The following is a 21,625-nucleotide window of genomic DNA, read 5'->3' on the forward strand; positions in this document are numbered from 1 at the left end:
TGTTCAGAGCTGGTATTACCACGCGTACAGGGTGATCCGATCACAAGTGAACAGCTCGGAGTACGTCAGATCAGGCATTACAGTGCGTCTCAGGTAACCACTTGTGATCTGATCTCACTTCCCCGCTCTGTATGCAAATAAACACAAGAGCTGTTTTGTCAGTTGAATATCCATTACTCTCCATTTGGCCATTCAGTGCAAAGAGGTGACTACGTCACAGTCCTCTATCAACCCACAATGAGTCTCATGTTTTACCTGCACTATCAGCAGCCTGGCAGAGATGCTACAAGGTGTAATATGAAACAATTGCATTAACAAAAATGAGTTCTGCAGTCCAAATAAAGAGTTTTAGATTAGATTGTATATGAAATAGGTGTAAATCCTTTTTAATATACAATCTGTGGTTGAAGCAGGATGTTTCCCCCCGCCCCCTCCTCCCCAGAGTTGAGAAGGCTCAGGCAAGCTGCAGGACCACTGCATGAGCGCAAGACGCACGCAGCAACACGTAAATTGACAATAACAAGTGAGGACGAGTCCTACATTGTAAGTTGATCAGCTGTTTCTAACTGTCAATTGTCTTGTCAATGGAAAACTAAACCCGTTATCCTGAAAATAAAAACTCATTGCTTTGCCTCACTGCCTGCCAGACCCCATTAACATATTGCTAAGTTTAACCGTTATAAACATCCACTTCTTCTAAAAGATTATCACTGATTTGTTACAACTCATAAACAAACACTGACTCAATTCAGCAAACATTCGTCATTAATTCAAAATTTGACATTAGTGTGAAGAGGGCACACAAAAACAGTTATTCCAACCCAGAACTAACCCAGAACCAACTTTCAATGTGGGACACTGCGGCTGTAATGTTGTTGTCAAGCGAGGATTTCAACATAACATAGTTGTTTGATCTCTGATGACAATGTATGATTTATGACAGTAAATATATTACAGATTTCTCTTTTAATAGCTTCTAAGTGTGTGGAAATCTGTTTTCACATCACATATGATGAAGACAGGCATTAATGACCTGAGTCAGAATTTTCTAGAAAGCAGGAATGATTTAAAATTTGCCATAGCCATTTGACTGTCCCGCTCTATATGCAAATAAACATGTTTGCAAAATGTGCTGTTGTTTTAAGTGGCGGCTCAACAGAAGTAACTATTAGCACATTAAGACACACAGACACAATATTTTTTACACAAAGAAAGAAAAAACTTCAAATTTGCCAAATTTACAAAAAGGCTCAAATAAGTAAGAATTTGTCATAGACAGCGTCTTTTCTAAAGTGTCTCTTCACTCAACAAGTCTCAAAATAGCACATTTTTTAAGGGAGTCGGGGGGTATTGCAGTGGAGGTAAGAGAGGCCAAACTTGTAATTTGCATCACAATGAACAAAATGTTGTACTTAGAGGACGTCAGTTGAGTAGATGGCCTCGTTGCCCAGGACATGTTTGCATTCACACAGCTAAAAGAATATGACCCAGACCACCTCAGACCTGGATGCATTTTACACCTGTACTTAGAACTGTCCACTTGTGATCAGACTCATGTTCATACTAGGTCTGAACAGGGACTCAGAGAAATAGTATTATGACATTAATCTTTCACAGTTTGATTGCACCAAATGCAGCCTCACCGAGATCCATGTCTGCAGCCCGCGGTCGCTGTGAGTAGGGCATGTTCTTGTACACGGCATCCAGGATCTTCTCCTTTACTTGGGTAATGGTGTCACAGTTGAGCACCTTGACAGGGATTTCTGGACTGTTCTCATTGTCTGGGTTCACACAGCTCAGCGTCTGGGGATCCAGGATGGATAGAGAGGGAGAGGACGGTGGAGGAGATGGGGAGGGGTAAGAGAGAGAGAGAGAGAAAGGTGTTGCTTGCTAGGAAAGTCCTTTCATTACCCACTCCTCACCAAACTGTCCTGGTGGAGAGGATCTTGGCCAGAAATGTAATTTCACACCTCCAGGATGTGGCTGTGCAGCTCTAGCAGGGGCATTAAACAAGTAATGAGACACAGCCTCTCAGACTGTCCGACATGGATATCAGAGAGGTGTCATCCTGTCCCTGGCTGGCTCTGCGTTCGAGCTAAAGCCTGAGGGGGAACTTATTCTGACGGGTCGGTGGAGGAGCCCAATTGGCTTAAGTTTAATGGAAAGGTAAAAGAAAGAAGCATGTTGGTGTTGGTGTGGCCCTACTCCATCACTCTCAAACAGATTTTTATTGAGTCAGTGGTCTTAAATATTTTTTCATCAGTTAAAACGCTTCTACCCTCAATCCATTTAATTATTTCTCCACTAATGTGGGTAGCCAGGCTTGTCTTGTCAAAGTTAATCAGGCATAGAGAACCTTAAAGGGATAGTTCAATAGTTGCTTGTCTACCGCTTCCACAGTTGGTTAGTTTGTTTGTGTTATTGTGTGACTTTGGAGTTTTAAAAGGATAGTGTGGATTCATCAACGTCTCACAGAAACAAACTAACAAATCTAGGCAGCAGTAGTGCAGCAACTCCTGTGTTTGATCTGATGCTAGTACATTGCCTATGGATAACTACTTACTTATACTTACTTATACTTTAAATAATCCAAACTATACCTTTAAGCACACAAGTTTATTAGAAAAGGGCCAAAACAGAGCTATGGACTTAAAATCAATAAAACTACAGTATGTGTGGTACAGACAATCGTTGACACGCTGAAGTGGCCTCGAGCAAGACACTAAACTTTCTAAAACTAAAATATCTGTCGATGTGTCTGTATTGGAAAATATTTCTGACTCGATGTGTAACATTAATGCACATCTTTTTGGAATACATCATTCTTTGGATTGTTATCTTGCATATTGTACATATTCTTGTACTGCATACTATCAACTTTGACGCGTTCCCTGATGAATAGTTTGCACATTCCTGCAGAAATCTGTACAGCTTTTCCTTAATATAACATTGCATATATTTTTAGAACATTTTTCCATATTTTATTGTCCATTTTCTATGTATGCCTTTTGACTTGGAGTAGTTGCTTTTTTAAATCTTTATATTTTTCTACTTACAGTGTTTTTTGTTATGCATCAAAAACAGAAATTCCTTGCATGTGTGAACCTACTTGCCCATAAACTTGAATGAAAGCATCTGCCAAATGAATGTAATGATTTGTGATGGGAGGCCAGTGAGAGATCAGATCTTTGTCTCTGCATTTTAAACTGCTTCAGATTAGTGGGAATGTTTGTATGTAGGAGAACAGCACTAGCATGAACCACCTCACATATTGTGCAGTTTACTCTCTCTACAAACCAACAATGGGAGTGAGAAGGACATACTTGAACATACTGATGTTTATGCAAATAAGTAAATAAAGCTGAGACTGGAGTTAAACTCACAGCTAATTCAGCAGCTGTGCCAACATTTTAGGGCCTTATTTCTTCTAGGGATGGGTGTGATTAGTCAACTAAACGGTTAAATGTCACTACCCTTGATAGTTGGCACCAGAAATACTAGTTGGTTAAACTAATTATTAAAATTTTATAAGACAGAAAGCCAGACATGCTAATGCCCTAATGCCCAGATGGCCTGGATGTTGTAATCATCAAAGTGGGACAGATGACATCTCATAAAACCGGCGCGGTTTGGCAGCATTTTGATCTAGAAAATGAAAATAAGATTCTGTACATAACCACTCGGCTGGAGCAATGCAAAAACACAGTCAGCACAGGCATGTGGCTGTTAACCTGCAAGGAGAGCAGGCTGCTGCTGCTAGCACTGCTGACATTAGCCACACTGTGTTGTGGCTAACATTAGCTGCCGGTAAATGTTTTTTTGTTTACCTGCAGTTGCTGTGATCCAGTTTGGTATGAAAAGTATTTTGTGAGTTGTCATGTTTCGTAGGATGATGTGCAGTATTCATAAGGCACCTCACAAAGTGCCACAGATTTTTTCAGTAGCATTTGAAATACGATTTGGTAATTTAAGAATGTCCTGCCTTGGACAACCATAACTTGAGAATAGTGTGAATTTACATGCCAGTGGTTAGTGTTAGTTTTTAAGATTTTTTTTTATTTTATTTTAGGTTTTATGTCACAGTTTGGTTAAGTTCAGGCAACAAAACGGCCTGGTTAGTTTTACGGAAATATGACTTCATCAGAGCCATGAAGATATAAATAGACACACTGACTATTCACACCCCAGGTGCGAATAACATTGTTGGCTATGGGCTCCTGGGTGTTTGTGTCTGCCATACTAGGCTATATACAGTTGGTTATAAGTTGCTATTCCCCCCGGGTGTAAAGAGCCACATGGATTATTGCAACCCAGGTGCAAATAGCATCTGCCATAATAATGTGTGCTCAATTCTGGTTGTTTTCCTGCTTTTAGACTAATCAAAGTCTAAATTAAAATTTCCATTTAACTGACAGGAAAATTAGTCACCAGGAACATCTTTAATTTCCTCAGTTTGTTTTGAAGAACTTTTGTCCAAATCTCCTTAAGCTTGGCGAGATGGAAATCTGGCTGTGCAAAATTATTTGTCCACTGCCGTTATCTTATTGGAACTACACAAATATTCAAAGCATTCATAAAATTACAGCCACAGCCCTGGCACATGCCACATTTCTGGGGATCTGTCAAGGCTATTTGCCAATAGATGTACAAAAATGAATACAGACAAAATTTTTGGACTTTTTTCTCTTTTTCATTAATGTCTTTATGACTCACCAGCGTCTTGTATTCAATCTGCTGTCGGATGAGTTTGTCCTCACTGAGGGAATAACGTGCCTCTCCAGTGATGGAGTCTATGGGTCCCTTCTCCATTTGCTGTTTGATGGCACAGAACAGCATGAAGAGAGGCTCGCCAGCACACTCCTTTGTTTTGGAAGGGAACCCAGGGATTAGAGCGAAAGGTGGGAGAAAAAGAAAATGAGACATAGGGAAGAAATGAAGGGAAGGAAAGAGATCTGTATTCATCAGCACAGACGATGAGACTTGGTAACTAGAGCATGACACATCAAACATAATAAAACAGAGCTTTCTCTCTTTTGAATTGCAAAGCTGGAGATGTGTTTGACCCCACAGGTAACCATTATCCCTCCACAACATCCATAAAACTCATCAATATCACACAGTCAAAATGACAGCTACAACAAAACATATGCAGCAGTCTATTACAAAATCAGTGGTGATAATTTTAAGAAGTATTGTCACAGTATATCACTTTGACACCTGTAGCGATAAGGTGCGAGAAGGATTTTGTTGTACCTTGAGAAATTTGTGGAGCAAGAAGGCAAACCAATTTGTCAGCATCTTCTCTGCCACAGACTCTGTTCTGCAAGACAAGAAGAGAGCGCACTCATTTGTTAGCAAGAGATGTCCCACAGAGAGCTGGAGTGCTCTGATTATTCTTTTATAATTTAAGACGTGGAAGAGCTCGACATTGTTGGAACCAAAAAACATGACATGGAGAGTTTGCAGAGAGATGGCATCCTTACTCAGCCGCTCGGTCTCAGAGGACACACACTCCTCCGATATACTGTAACTTAAGTGCTGCTGGTGCAGAACATATTTGGGTCATGACATAATTGTGCAGACACAACTTAGACGTCCACCTCAAGTCCTTTCACTCTCTTTTTCTTTGCTGTGTCTGCACTTAGCTACTTAACATGAGTACAGATGGGGAAGATTTTATGATTTACTGTAGTAAATCCTTTAAATCATGTAACAGTACCCTTAAAATGGTGTATAAGCCTTTTTCTAATCTGAATCTGATCCAAAGCCTGCAGCTTTTTTGGCCACTAGTCACTTTCACTCTCCAACCTGCTGCCTCTGTCACTTCTTTTTGGTCCTTACCTGCATTTCAACCCTAACCTGTATTGACTCTCCTGTTGACGGCATCCCATTAAATTGTGGAGTTTTTCCGCAAGAGCAGCATGTTTGGGCTAACAAGTTCTTGTTGTACCGGCTCCCATGTGAACTCATCCTTATATTTAATGAGTGTACTTCAGATTGAGAGAGCCCTCATTTTCAAAAAAGAGGGGAAAAAAAGCCTCATGAAACATTCAGCAGGCCAGCCTCAGCACTGGGAAAACAATCGACAGATAACCAGAGGTGGAGGAAAGAGGGAGAGAGGCGAGAGAAGGGGGGAGAGGCGAGGCGAGGTGACGGGCGGGGGGGAAAGAAACGTGAGCTACAGCTGAATGTTTCATGAGTGGCACACAGAAGATAAGTCAGACTGACAATGACTCTGCCGCCGCTGCACTCACTCTTCCCCATTAGGTTCTCCTTCCTCTGCCAGTCCCTCCCACTCTCTATCACTCTTACGGCTCCTGTCTTTCACCTGTCTGCTCAGGCACTTGGTTTCTCAGACTCGTAACGGCTGTTTCACGCCGCTGCACAAAACAAAGCTGAAACAGAGGTGGGCTTTCCTTCGCTGGCCTAGTTACTCATCCATCAGAAGTGTGGTAACTGGGCTGGAAAGAACAATTCACAGAGGAATTATCTATGCCAAAAGATAAGCAGCGCTGATCAGAACTGGTCAGGTTTGTGACAGAAAACGCCCCAAGTTTTAAAGTCAAGAACGTGTACAGAGAAAGTGAGGAACAAGTCCAATTTTCATTCCTGAAACTCACAAGGACACTATGCATGTCAAACCTCTTGCTAGGGTTGCTCCAATATTGCTATCAGCAATATTGAAATCAGTATTGAGAAGAAAAAAAACTCAGAATATCTTTACTTTTCATTGTATTGTGCTTCATGTTTCTCTTTATGCGATTAAAATGTATCACAAACTTCAACAGTAAAGCAAATAGATGCTGGTTGTACTGTATTGGCAATGCCTTAAAGGTGGGGTAAATGATTCTGCAGAAAGATGTGTTTTCCATTGTCACTTGTGGCCGCGCCGAGTCAAATCACGCTGTGCTGATTTGCATTTCCATTACCACTTTTAACACGCTGAGCTGTGCCAAGCTTGTCTGAGATGGACCATCTCCGGAGTGAAGCCAAAGTGTGCCTGACCTCCAAGTGGGTTGCGGTGATGTCTTGTCCGCCATGGCCAACCTGTGACAACCTCCCTTCTCCTGTTCAAACAAGCGCGTGATGCAAACTCGTACATGCACATGACCAGAGAGAAAGGTGTTTTTTAAAAACGTCTGTGTTCAGTTTACTTTCAGATTTCTAGGTTATTTTACTGTTTCATGTTCGCTTTCAGCCATATTGGTTACCACTGATGAAAACCCAACATATCCCGCTCCTACTGTTTCATAATGAAAGCTTTTAAAAAGAAAATAACATTATTGTGGTGAATTTAAAAGAAAGTAGGTGTTTATTTGCTGTTGACAGCTGCTTGATTCCAGCAGGTAGCCCCGTTGTAATGGAGATGCAGATCCCTGTCATGCTGAGCTACTTGGACACAATATGTGAGGTGGTTCATGCTGTTCCCCTGCCTGGTTACCAAGTCAAACCAAGTCAAGTCAGGCCAGCACATGTGTTTGGAGAAGGGTTAGTAGTTGATTGTCGTTCATTCCCAGGTAGTCAAATTACAGATGCTTTGGATTGGTTGATTGTTTAGTGATCCAAGCCACCCATCTGAAGTGTTTGTATTTAATGACCTGAGAATGAGACCTGAGAATTCATACCAATCAACAATCTTTCTACTGAATCGCTTACCCCACCTTTTGAAGGTAGAATAAGCACAAGAAAGATAGTTTATTGTTAAGTGTCAGTTAAGTGTCCAAAGCACAGCAATATAATGAGAAAACAAAAAAGTGCAGGGTCTCTGTGGATACAGGCACCGCTACAGACGTCTGGAGGGTTGTGGGTGATGATTGAGAGAGATTATTTTCCCTGCATTGCTTCTTAGGGAAATCCTGTATAGTTTGCCCTTAACTCATATTCACACAGTTCTCTGTGAAGTTAAAGTCCTAAGTGGATAATCCAATATTCAGCTGAGCTGAACAAAATGAATCACTATTCCAAAATAACTGATAACACAAAATGAAAAATATTATCACACTTTGTAATGGGACATAAGTGAAATCTTTTTGTTGATGAATATAACACCATAGGCAATTTTCCAAAAATGTTTGAACAGCTTTTTGTAATGCAGTAGTGTAAAACTCCTGGTTTACCTGCGCAGGAGTAGTTTGGGGTGGTTCTTGCTCTCCAGGTTGCGCTCTATAAGATCTGACAGCAGGTGTTTGAGGATGTCTGTGGCGTATTCCAGCCGACCCTGCAGAGCGGTCATGATGAGTGAGGCGACGTAGCCACGGTCACGCATGGAGAAGGAGCGCTGCAGCTCCAGTGTACGGATGAATGTCAGCAGGAAAACCTTGTTATTCACCAGCTGAGCAAACTGCTTCAAGGATTTCTCCACATTCGCCTGTCCGCTCCCTGGCACCTACACGCATCATGCATTTTTGCACACACACGCACACACACAAAGACGGACATGCTCATTAGGTATTACTCAGTCAAGGATGAAAAAAATCACAACATAGACAGAATGAACATGAAGAACAGGATGAAATATACACAAAAATTCTCATAAACCGTCTTGATGCATCAGTGCAAAACAGAACCACTGGCCTGGCTACAGGCTTCGCCCAGTAGGAGTGACGTAATCCTCATCCGAGGTCCTGACACATCGGTTCCCTCAGGGAAACTTTTGAGTCATAGTTTCTAAAGTTATCAAGTGAATACATAAATGAAAGTTGATTTTCTGCAACAAATAAAGGGCCTGTTACTTTGATGAAAAAGTCAGGATGTTTAAACAACAATCAGAGAGGCTCTTCAGAGGTCTGTTGAAATCATCATGACCATGAATAACAGCTTGATTAAACCAGCTATAATTGGCAACACTCTGCCAGTTTTGACCTTGGGTACCTGACAAGTTGTTCTTGAAATAATGAAAAGGCAAATAGTTCGTCATCAAAGTTTCTTCCAAATTAGGTATAGAGTGCTTCAGAATTAGACTCTCGTGATCAAGACAATGATAAACTTTGCCACGTCAAAGGAAATGTTAAAACCAGGGCCTCTTGAGTCTAAAAAAAGATGAGTATTTCAGACCGGCATCACATCAGCCAGTACCACAAAGGCTGCAAGATCACACTTTAATAAGAAAGCAAATAAACATACAAATCTGTCACGATCTCTGGTTCTCCATTCATCCTGGAAAAGAAAGGGATCCCAAAAGGAGAGCAGTGAGAATGTATGAGACTCTAAACAGTGATAATTTATTTTGGCAGCAGTGTAAATTCCTTTTTGATTAGAATAAATATGAACTAGCTTCTGTTGTTTAAATTATGCCTAATAAAAAGCTACAAACAAGGCCTTCATACTGACGTTTGAGGCATATATGAATATTCACTGTCACTGTGTTAAGTAGCTAAATGATGCTGGTGACAGCTACTACTGACTGATAGCTAATGTTAGCTTGAGTGGGAGGCTGTGTGAGTTCAATCATACAGTAACGTATAGCAGCATCAGACTGTCATCTCTAACAGAATCCCAGCCTTAGATCAAACAGTTGTTTATTAACAGACCAGTTATTAACAGATTAGGGTTGGGCTGATGGACAAAGCCATTATCCATCACACATTATGACAGTCACTGACTACTGAGCCCTCTGCTGTCAAAACATTGTGATTTAAAAGTCGTCTGTATTTGAGGTGGTGTGTCCCTTCAGAGTTACCTTCAGAGACAGGAGTTGTTGTTGTTGGTGAAGTTCAGTTGTTGACATGTGGGAGAGAAAATAAAAAGAAGCTGTTGCTGCCGGGTCACTATTTCCTGTTGATTATTTTCTTTATTTGAACACTGCAATGTTTCCTTCTGTGGGCTGCTGGTATTCGCACTATTGAATTCTTGGCTTTGCTTCCTCAGTATAGTTAGCCAGCTAACTTTGTCTTGAACTCCCCCAGCAGGGCTGCACAATTAATTGCAATTGAATAAAAATTGCAATATGGCCAAGTGGAATATCCAAATCACAGAACCAGAACCAAATTGCAATTTTAGGGAAAAAAATATGTGAGAAAACAGCATTATAATTAAGTACTGTGGTGCTGCAGAGATGCCCTGACCTAAAAATCTCAGATGAAAGAAATCATGTTTGTTGGGTACAGAGTCCAACAAATGTCACATCACCATGATTTCAATAGTTTTTTTCCCATGAAAATTGTGATGCTAAAATGGTCCTTCCCTCTAATTGGATCACATATCGCAATCACAATTATTTAATCAAATAATCGCAATATGACTTTTGTAGCATAATGTGTATCATTTGTACATTTGTATCATCGTACACTGCAGTGTTTCATGGTGGACATTGTCATATGCCAATTCAGTAGACATATCCCAACTCATTTATAGACAACACTAAACCTGACAGTATGGTAATATTAATTAAGTTTAAGCAATATCTTGGCTGTATCTTGTTTCTGGTCATTGATCCACTTGGACGGGGAAAGACTGAGGGAGAAGGATGGCTGACAGATCAACCTGAATTTATTAAAGTATTATGAACACACAGGTTCAGGAAAAGGTCACAAAATAATAATTAGAAATGTCTATAAAACAAATGTTTGTTTAACATGAACTGAAATACATACAAACTTGTCAAAATTGTAATCCAAACTTGGGACGTTTATAATTAATCAATCGATTAATCACTGTAAAATATTTAATCCATTTAAAAATTCAGTGGCCGATTAATGTATGTTTTTTTGAATAATTATTCCAGAGCTCAAAGGTTTTCTGACAGTTTGGTCTCCCTGTTAGTCTAGAAATAGCAGTAATAACTGTTTGAAATCGTTTTGTTTGCCAGAGCCATTTAATGAGTAAGAACAGGCAGACAAGAGCAGCTGTTTTGAGCAAGAACCTTATTTTTTTTATTATTCTTTTTGATTAAACTGTTTATGCTTCATGAATTAACATTTCACAGAAGTAATGTGCCACTAGAATTGTTTAAAACCTAAACTGAGAAGATGTGTTTTGTATCTTATTAAATATTAATTATTAATCAATATTTAATGTATAACCTTTTCAACCATTGGTTAAAGGAAAAACAGAATAAGGAAAATGTGCAATCCTAATCCACAACACATGGCAAGCTGCATTGACATCTTTAGTATCTTTGGTTTTCTATCTGCCAAATGCGGGCGCAACCATGATGTTTTACAATGTTCTGGTCTGATGTATAAAACCAAACTCATAACAAAACAAATCGTACCCAAGAGCAGTATGAAATAGGCAACGTATACTACAGCACAAATGTCAAAATAAATGCTTATGGAATATTTATCAAATGATCTGTTTGCAGGATTTTGATAAAGGAATATACAAACATTTGACCACCACTTTAAAAAAATCCTGATGTAAAGTTTCTGATGAGGAAAATATGTGTGAGAGATCAGGTGTAGAAGAATGATTTGCTTAGAAAGTCATGAATGTAAAAAGTTGAGACTCAGACACCAAGAAAAGTTTGATTCAAGCTGAATGCCTGACTGAGAATAAGGAAGAGAGCAAACTCCAGATACAAAGTGCTCACAAGCTCTTCCAGCTGATGTGGACACCATTAAACAAACAGACCTCAAACCGCTGACATTTGCTCTCACCGCTCTGTTCGACAGCAGTTTGACAGCACTTGCCAACAAGCCAAAATCAATTTCGTTTGGAGTATACTGGAGCCTTAAGGTCAACATGTCAGAAAAATGGTTGAAACTGGATTCAAGTGCCGCGGCTCTGCTTCAGCGGTTACTTACCTCCAGCTCTCTGAGCACAGGGTGATCATCGATGCCGGGGAAGAGAACCCTCATGGCATAAGTGCGATAGTCCAGGTAGGGGATGCCAGCTCTGTCCAGATCACTCGTTAACTCATTGATGTCAGTCTGCAGCTCTGCAAAGGCTGAAAATGACAGAGGTGTGCTTTAAACATTTTGCAGCATCAAGCTTTTTAGCTGTTTATCACAGTAAACCTAAGAAAGTGTTTTCTTTTCTCAACTATAAACTATATATTGAGTGTCCTGACATGTTTTGAACTCAAAAAATAATTATACAGTTTATAATTACAACTCAGAATACATTTAGCTCTCCCCAAAACACTGATAGCTCAAAAATAACATTCCTAGCTAGTAATGAACATTTAGGTACCCCTGGTTTACCCCCCAGTGAGAGGCAGAGTAGAAGAGCACCAGGAGCACCATCTTTACGTTTCCATGAGACAGATTTTTATGATGGGAAACCAACATCATATAAGCCAGCTATTGCTCTCTGCATACCAACCAAACTCCATTTGCAAAATCTGTATTTTTACCTCACAGAGCACGTGAGTTTCTGGTCAACCGCTGCTTCGATATGTTAGTTTGTGATTGTTATTTTGTGACTTCTGTGACTCTGAACTGTCCTTTTAAAACACAGGTCACACAATAACACAAACATGCTAAAAGATCAACTCCAGTGTTCTGCGAGATAAAATTACTGATTTTTCTAATGTAGTTTGGCTGGTTTGGAGTAAGGGATATTTGGCACATACAAAGCAGAAGTTTATATATTTAAGTAGCTAATCTTAAAAAATAGATTCATCTTAGATTACTGTAAGTAATCTAGAGCAGAGAGATAGACACTGATTATCGATAATATCATACAACATCACGATGCAGACGTTTTCTATTCATAAATGTTGATGGAGTGAAATGGGCTGAATGCAGCAGCGAAGCACCCGGACAGTCTACAGCGCGCTCACGCTGCAGTTATCAGCAGTTAACGGAGATGTTCTTCATCTTGTCAAAGCAGTAGTTGCAAGGATGTTTTGATTTAATGTCTAAATTATTGCGTTTGCAAGACTAACGTGAAGTGAGTTGTGAATGCTTTTTATAGTATCACCCAGAGATGTTAAGACGTTAATGGAACAGAGCAGCAATTAGCCGTAACAAATGAGAGCGGCTGAGCGACAAACTGCAACATTAAACACCTTAAACTAGTGGTTCCCTAACTGGGGGGTGAGAGGGGAGAAATAAAGAGTGAAACAAAGTTGGATGAATAAGATCTATGGAAGGGAAATAAACACACAAGAGTTTGCTGATTCTATCCTGCTGACCTTTACTTCCTTCTCAATCTGGGGGGAGGAGGGGGGGCTCAAACTTTTTTCAGCTTCTGAAAGTCTTGCCAGTAAAACTTTGGGAACCACTGCCTTAAACCAACGCTGTGGTGAAGAAAGTAACTGTCTGCACAGTCTGTTCACCACAGAAACTATCCGCCAGCTCTGCACACTGGACAGAGCGACGCGTTTCCCTGGAGCTAACGGTGCTCAAGAGAAGCTGCTCCTCAGTGCTGGAGACATGACCTTAATAGTGAAACAGTCCACCTCCCCCTCATTTTGTTATTCTCATACAGGCAGGAGACCGTAAGATGCTTTCAGACTGATGATTTCATTAATTTGAAAGCATCTTACAGTCCCAGTAAGACTGGCAGTTAACTTTTTAATTAAATAAATAAAATAAAAAGGCTGCAGACCATTTAATGGCAGTTATGTTTCATATTGTATTTTAGAGAAACTGGAGCAAGAGACTGAAAATTGTGCCCCCCTTTTCATTCAGTCCAGAATCAAATCGGGCAAAGAGATTCTAACTCCTAAATGCATCATGTTTATTTCTAAACTAGACTACTTCTGTGAGTTTTGTGAGGACGAATGAATGTACCTGTACATGAATATACTCCCGTGGCTTAAAAGCTTAAAATTTTGATAAAAAAAATAAAATAAATAATTTTGCTAACACAGCCACCACAAACAGATGGTGATATAGGGAAACTACAAGCAAGATTTTAGGAATTTGACATCAGTTCTTGTAGGAGTTTTAATGAGCAGGATTTAGGATTAATGATTGTTTAATCTGTCAGACCAGTCTCACTCACCCTCCTTGCACTCCAAAGCCACTCTGGATTCCAGATTGTCCATCTGCATCTGCAGGCGCTTCAGAGTGAGGTCGTTCTCATGTGACTTGCGTCTGTAGGCCAGCAGGACGATAATGACGATGATGAGGAGCAGCCCTCCTCCAGCTGTGATGCTGAAAATGGCAGGAAGGGTGAGCAGGCTGTCGGAGCGGATGTGAACTTCTCCCGGAGAAATGTGGAGTCCTCCTACTTGGACCTGGATAAAATAATAATAATAATAATGATAATAATAATAATAATAATAATAATAATAAAAATGATAATAATACAGGCATAAGAACAGTATTTGAAAATGCTCAAACAACAAAGAAAATAATCAGTAATGAAAAAGCCACACCATGAATTCAAAACGTTGGAGAATTAAATTGGCAAGTACACTACAATGAAGATATGGACCATTTTTCTTGAACAATCGCCTTTGAAGAAAACAATTTTTTAAAGTTCCAGGCACATCAGCTTTTCTCTTTACCGCTCTTTTCTCATTATTTGCAAGGGTGCCTGTCAATAATTCTGCAGGGCAATGTGCTGTAATTGGGAACCTACCAGACCATGAGTGACAGACAATGACAGAAAGCCAGCGACTAACTGAAAGCCTGTTAGTGACCCACAAACACAGCGACGCGCGGACAATCACTGACCTACACACAGTGACCCACATCCATGCAGACGGGCAATCAGATGCACAGAGAGACAGAAAATCGCCGGGTAGGCAGAAACACGTTTAGACTGACCAGGACTTTGTGCTGCCCGGTGAGGTTCGGCGGCTCGCAGAGTAGCTGAGTGTCGGACACAGTGAGAGAACAGGGCGTGTCTCCAATCAGCACTGTGTAATTCAGCCGAGCTCCACCAGACGCAGATGGCACCAGGTTACGGCCCTGCAATGCAGAGAAGAAAGAACATTACAACATATCACATAGAACAAGGAGTTCTTACAAATAAAACAGTAATTGATTGGGATCCCAATAAACAAAGGTCTGGTCGAAGGCATCACTTGATGGAATTTGGAATTTCTTGCTGATCCTAATATATAACTTTTTAACTCAATAAATTGTTAGCCTGCAATTTTGGAGCATTAGCCCAATTACTGTAATCAACCATCTTGGAGTAGATGATTCATTCTACAATGAGTCATATTTTGCAGGAAATCTGCTAAATCATTTTACCTCACGAAAGCAGATTGCTTCAAGATGCAAACCAATCTGCCATCCTGTTCCTCCACAACAAACAGAGCTAAAGATGCAACTGCACATGGTGTAGAAGTGAAAGGCAGACGGAAGAATGTATTCCAGAAACTACAAGATGTAGCCATGTCCTCTGTGACAGGAAGCACGGGAACCCACAGGCACTGTCATGGGAAGTGTAGTGTAAAAGCCGCCACTTCTGTCATTTGTTTACAACGTGTAGAAAAGCATTAGAATTAATTTCATTAGAAACGAGGGCTGGACATTGAGCTTTTTCAGCTACTTGCCCAAATGTTTTACTTGCCCAATAGCCAAACTCTCATATTATCTTACATGTATATTTACATAATTTCACCTTGTAATGGTTTAGAATGCATAACTTTTATTTACAGAGTATTTTTAAAATGGCATTGGTATTGGTACTTTTGCTCAACCTTTCTTTAATCTCTGGCAAGCACACTTGTAGCCTCACTGTACCTGTGTGTTATTGTCCAAGCCTTCACATTTAAAGAAGGTGGAATTGTGGGTAGCCTCTGTGTATATGAAGAAGTCTAGTGGGTTTGCACTTAAACTGAGTTGCTACCGGTGTTTGATGGGGAGTTATGTTATTTTAGTCAGCCATAAAATGTGTAGGTAAGGTCCAGTTGCAGTATAATTCTTTCTGAAAGACTGTAGTGTGTTTGGTGTCACAGACAAGAAATAAAAAGTCCCTGTTTATGTGACGTTACTACAGCGTCAGCAGAGTTGTTCCAGCTAGTTAGCAGCTAAGAGTCAGGCTAAAGACAACTAAAATAGCCTCAAACTGGAGTTTGTCCAGATAGTTTGCAGAGCTGCAAACACTGGCCTATTTTAGGTGGCTGGAGAAACATTTTCCACTGCACAGTGTGTTTGAGATCAGAGCTGCTTCACAGTAAGAAACACAGAAAAATAGATAAAACATAACATTTTTTCCCCATTATTCTGATCAGACAATTGCATGAGGCATTCCACTTGCCCAAACACAGTTTACTTGCCCCAGGCAAGTGGGCAACCGTTAATGTAGAGCCATGTTTAGCAATATTATGTGTGGCAGATTATGTGGTCAGTTTTATTGATCATTGAGGGGACCACAGTGAGGGCTGAGCAATAGGCGACGTAAAGGGGGGATGCCAGCCTCCTTGTTAGCAAAATGACCAAAATGCATCCCCCTTGTTAACGTGCCACCCCCTCCTCTCCATCCTGTATTAACAGAGAGCGTTCAGGGGACAGAGGGGTTGTTTGGTTGAGTGTCTAGTCTGTCTGACTTATTGATCCTTTATCTGACGGAGGTTTTTTTTGTAAGTTAGAATCTATGGCCGCGATCATGGCTCTGAAATATCAATAGTCTAACAGTGCTGTGTACTGATAAATCCATGGAGCTGTCCATGGTGCTGAAATTGCAGATAGATTTCTTTCAGTTTTGTCTTGTATCTATAATACTCTACATTATATACTATAATTACTTAAATGTATGCTATATTGTGGCCTATATACTCTAGTCGCACAAGAGAATTTCCTCTCTTTCTATTGCTGGAAAATAAATAAAATAAATCATAATAGCTTGACGTACTTTGAGTATGATGGGAGCACCGGGTTTCTGCTCCAGGACACCTGACAGACTGAGGGGCTCCAGGTACGGGTTTGGGTAGTAGACAAAGCTCGTGTTGTTGTACGTGAGGAGAGCTTGGACGTTGTTGAAGACAAAACCAAACTCGTCCACGTGTTTGATCGTCTCCTGGTCTGCCGTGTATTCTGCTTTCAGAGAGGGGGCGAAGCAGCTGATGGTGGTCGTGTTCAGCACTTTGCACACCTGGAGAAGAATCCCATCACATAACACAGGACCCACAACCAGTGTCAGATGATTGTTACTTTGTTTATTAATCATCTTACTATGGGTCTCTCACATTAAAATATTAACAAGGAGTTAAAGGAGTTGTTGTCTTTACTAACCTCCATTGCAGATGAAAATCTATCTGATGTGACTCAAGCAGAAATCATGTTCATGGACAGTTTTATTCAAATTATAGCAACTACCAGCTCGCAAACTAGCTAGCAGCAGCTAGCAGGAAATTTACTGTTACCTTGAATAAATTCAATAATTACATTGTTGAAAACATTTGTGGTAAGTTAAGGACTCAACTCAACAAAATATCTAACATATTTCTAGTGTTTTTGGACATTTTAATCCAGAAATGTTACATATTGTTGCTTTAATTATAAAAAATATTTGACCTTGAAGTCCTCAGCAGAAATTCACGAGTCAATATTTTACCCTTAGAAATGTCTTTTGTAAGTACTTTTGGAACATCTTTGAAATCTTGTAGTAATCGTTAATACCACCTCATATGAAGACGTGAAGCTAATAAATTGAGCACTTTTATAAAACTAGTAACAACTTTTGCTGAACAGATCTGTGTAGATGTCTCATTAGAACTGCTATTCTTAATATTTTTTTTACGATCCAGCTGTTATGAATCTGATGGAGGCCTTTAATGTTATTCAACCTACACATAAATATACTGACAGTCTCTGTGGTGCTGACCTACATAAACCTGAGATTAAGGTTTTCTATATGTCAGACTGTTATTCATTAGCTGCTACTGTACTCCCAGAGCATTTACCTCCTCCCACCCATATGTTCACCTCTCCGCTCGCCTGTTTTTGACCTCCTGTCTGTAAAAGTACGACAGCTGCGTTGCTGTTACAGTTGCTACGTACTGACACTAAAGGCAGAGACTTGGGTTAAAGGGATAGTTTGGTCTCTTTATTTGATGTGGTGTTTTATAAGGTATTTAAAGTCAGCATTTTATCTATAGTAGATGCATGTCAACATTAACTAATTAAATAACCAAACTCAGAATCAAAATCATTAATAGTACTTTGCAAAACACAGTTGTTGATCTTCTGTTCAATCCAAACTAATTTTTTAAATTAACAAAATCATCTGTCGGAAAAGGCTGTCTGTCAGGAAGGTAAAGCTGTGAAGGTATTGTAAATACAGCCTACACTTCAGTCCAATGCTTTGCTTCCACGCTAGTGCTTTTCTCTGTATCTACAGACTGTAGGCATGTGGACCAGCATCCATTGTAAGTCTTACGTGGACTATCAGTAATTACCTCATACAACCCCACGTCAAATAATTCAAACTATCTCTTTACTAGGAAGCATCCGTTTTGTAGCTATTTATTCCTTTGTACCTACAAGTAACTGTTTCAAATGAAGCCAATCACTGACTTGATGGAGATGATACCAAATTGCTACAACAGTTGTGCATCACTACTGTAATTGGTGTTTTATCAATAACCAATAATCTGGAACAGGAATGTGCTTCCTTGTTTCTTCTGTAGTTTCTTGAAAATCCCTCTCAGAATCAAGCCGATCCCTTAAATTCCCCTCGCTTGAGGGCAATTTCTAAGCTTGAGTTTTTATCTTAGGTTTTCACAGAAAGTTGTTTGAAGTCAATTAACAGCTTTTGTGATTCAAAACATTTTTAAGCAATTCCAGTTATGTTTTCGAGATATGCGCGATAAAGGGACTGCCCTCATTAAATTCACCAATGACCCTCTTTTAGCTGCTGATACGGGTTAAAGTTCAGCTTTAATCCCTTTAGATCTCAGTGCTGCCAGTGACACTGTAAAACATGCAGTTTTAATTGACTGGCTCAAATTCTAGGCTGGCATCATTACTGCACCATTTAATTGGCTCGGGGCATGCCTCTCGTGCCTCTCACAACATTGTCTCCAGAAAAAGACACATTTGAAGTTCCCAAATTTTCAGTGGCCTCATCTCGCTTTTCCACCTGAGCTATATTATCTTTAGATGTCTCTTTCCATTGTCGTACAGTTTCACCCACTGAAGCCCAGAGGCACATTCCTCTTTCAAGGAATGCCTCATTGATAAACAGCTCGTGTTTTGTGCCATTAAATGAAAAGAGTCGTTTTTGAGACTGACTTCAACTTTGCTCCCCTCCACTGAGAGCATTTTCTTCCAAACAGGTTCACAAACTGACACATACATAATTTATTTGTCTAGAAAATATAACATTTAAGGTAATATTTACCTCGTCTTCCGCCTTTATTTTACCATCAATAAAAATGTCTTTAAAGTCTCTATCTTATCACTATCTTATTCCATTTCTGGCATCTCTTCACTAGTTACCTGTTTTGAATTGATTTTTAAGATCATATCGATCTCTGTCAAGGTCGAGCCAAAAGTTCCCTCCAGAAGTTTCGACCCTGTGTGCAGTCTCAGATCCTTTAGGCGATTCTCTGACTGGTCCAAAGTGGAAAACATGAGTCTAAAGGTGACTGGACTTTTGCCACGGGGGCCCCAACGCTTTGGAACAATCAATCACTTTGAAGCAACCTGCCTAAGGAGCTCAGGCAGGCAGAATCAGCACCATAAATCACCCCCAAAAACCAAGTTGTACCTTTGTGTCAGTTTTTTAAAATCTCATTTTGGAACGGACCTCTCTATATGGAGCCTCTCTCTTGCCCCTCTGTTTATATATGGCTTTATTTTCGCACCCACAGAAACACTGACATTTTACAAAATACAACCCATTAGATTGTGCCGTAATATTTCAAGCTCTTGTTAGTTAATTTGCTCTCCATCCTGCAGGCTGTTTGGTGCAGAGCCCAGTTGTTTTTCCTTCCTTTGTTCATACTTTGGTTGTTCTTTGAGTATACAATATGTTGTACCCACAATGAAACTAGCTTGAAACCAACCTGACAACCTATTATGAGTACAAAACTATATCTTTGTGAGCAAAACTTTATAAATGCTTCAGGCTATATTTAAAAGTATGCTATGGAGGACTTTTCTAAGAAGCAATGTATAGACTCATAAAATAATCCCTCTAAACCAATCCCTCATTAGAGTACTCAGATTACAATTTTGTTGTCTCAAGTGATGTAATGTGGTTTACAACTCAAGAACTCATTTAGTACTTCTTATTTAGTTATGTTTTCAAATAAGCAATACATTACTGTTACAGTTGTACTGTATTTCCACTGCTGTAAGAACCACTGCTGCCTACATCTGTCACTGCGGCACTGAGGGTGCGTTTTTTTGCTTTTGAGACAAAGAACAAATATAATGAACAGGGTGGAAACTGACATCATGGAGTATCTCAAGTTGAGTTACTTTTCTCAGCAGGTAACGTGTGCAGGTCCGACTGGACCATTACGTTAGATGCCGAGACAGCTGCATTGCAAGTCATGCCTCTTTAGCTTGCAGAATGCTGGTATCCCAGTTAACTAGACACTGACAGCCTTTTAGCAGCATGTTAGGTTTAGTGAAAAAGAAGGGCTTGCAGGGTGGAACAATGGAATAATGACAAGCCTTCTTTACAGCAGTATTGTGTGATCTCTGTGTAAAAAGGGCTTCCGTCTCTCTGTCCCTCATTGAGCAGCAGAGGAGGCAATGACTTTGAAAGTTCTGTTTACAACAACAAGCAGCAACCTCCGGCGCTGATAAATGAATGCAATGTGGAAGTGCCAAAAACTGTAGTTCCTCGAATGGCCACAAAGCGAGTCAGCCCTTACAGAGCCCCATATTAAAATGCCCAACTTTATAGCAGAAATTAATGTGTTTACTGTCTGGGACAAAAAAGGTTTTGGTTTTGATAACTGTACAGGGGGTGATTTTTTTATATAACTCACCTGTTGAAATGATATTAAAACTTAAAGTTATGCATAATTAAGGGCTTGCTTGCTTTGAGTGACAGGTAGGTAAGTCGCAGATGGCTAGCCATTAGGTGGCCACCTGTGATTCGGCCCGCCTCAGCTCCGCCCTGTTTGACCTCTTTGCACATTTATATATTAGCTGGGAGTTAGGTGAGTCAGGCAGGGCCATGATGGAGACAGCCAGAGACACCACACCGTGAGCTTGACCATGGCTCGTCATAAATTTATGGGTGACATCAAGGAAGATTGTCCACTATTTGTGATGCTGTCTGTGGTTTACAAACAGCAACCAACAAATCCTGCATAGCATACTTTAAAAAATGTCAGTACAGATCAGTATGTATAAACAAAAGGAGTAAATTGACCACAGCACCCTAGTACAAACTATCAATAAAGAACAACTTTAGTGTGACATTTTCTATCAGCTTGAGTAACCAACATCAATAAAGCTTGAGTGCAGTATATTAGCAGTTGTCACACTTACATTGACAGATTCATGGCCGGCATATTTGACTCTGACCCGCGGCTCCTGAACTACGTCCAGGTTGGTTCCAGTCACTGTCAGGGTGGTGTGGCCGCTGTTTGTGAGGAAAGAACAAGTTTATTCATAAGGAACAAGAATTATTGTTTTAAACACACACACGCAAGCACACCACTTCAGCTCCAAACCGCTTTTTCTCCATGATTTAATTAGAGTGACGACTGCAGAGAGATCAATCTGTTTAACTTGCAAACCCACCATTTTCCAGAGAAACTGCATTAATGCAGGTTTGAGGAGGTATAGCTGGCATGGTAGCTCGCTCTTTG

General features: G+C 40.1%; 1 protein-coding gene and 1 long non-coding RNA gene across 2 annotated transcripts in view; one reads left to right on the plus strand and one right to left on the minus strand.

The window, feature by feature from the left end:
• The window catches only part of LOC146332080 (uncharacterized), a 156,832-nt gene that overhangs the window by 65,711 nt on the left and 69,496 nt on the right, over window positions 1–21,625 (plus strand). The window lies entirely within an intron of this gene.
• LOC146332082 (plexin-A2-like) overlaps window positions 1–21,625 on the minus strand; it is a 127,192-nt gene that overhangs the window by 13,466 nt on the left and 92,101 nt on the right. The window contains exons 17-25 of the mRNA XM_084738945.1: window positions 21,303–21,396; window positions 16,702–16,941; window positions 14,664–14,807; window positions 13,894–14,128; window positions 11,745–11,887; window positions 8,118–8,386; window positions 5,254–5,320; window positions 4,714–4,860; window positions 1,644–1,803 (exon numbers count right to left, since the gene is read on the minus strand). Coding sequence (XP_084595071.1) covers window positions 1,644–1,803; window positions 4,714–4,860; window positions 5,254–5,320; window positions 8,118–8,386; window positions 11,745–11,887; window positions 13,894–14,128; window positions 14,664–14,807; window positions 16,702–16,941; window positions 21,303–21,396 — 1,499 coding nt within the window. The remainder of the gene's footprint in view (window positions 1–1,643; window positions 1,804–4,713; window positions 4,861–5,253; window positions 5,321–8,117; window positions 8,387–11,744; window positions 11,888–13,893; window positions 14,129–14,663; window positions 14,808–16,701; window positions 16,942–21,302; window positions 21,397–21,625) is intronic.

Source organism: Lutjanus erythropterus, chromosome 2, assembly GCF_056507025.1.
Source record: "Lutjanus erythropterus isolate fLutEry1 chromosome 2, fLutEry1.hap2, whole genome shotgun sequence".
Classification (NCBI taxonomy): domain Eukaryota; kingdom Metazoa; phylum Chordata; class Actinopteri; order Lutjaniformes; family Lutjanidae; genus Lutjanus; species Lutjanus erythropterus.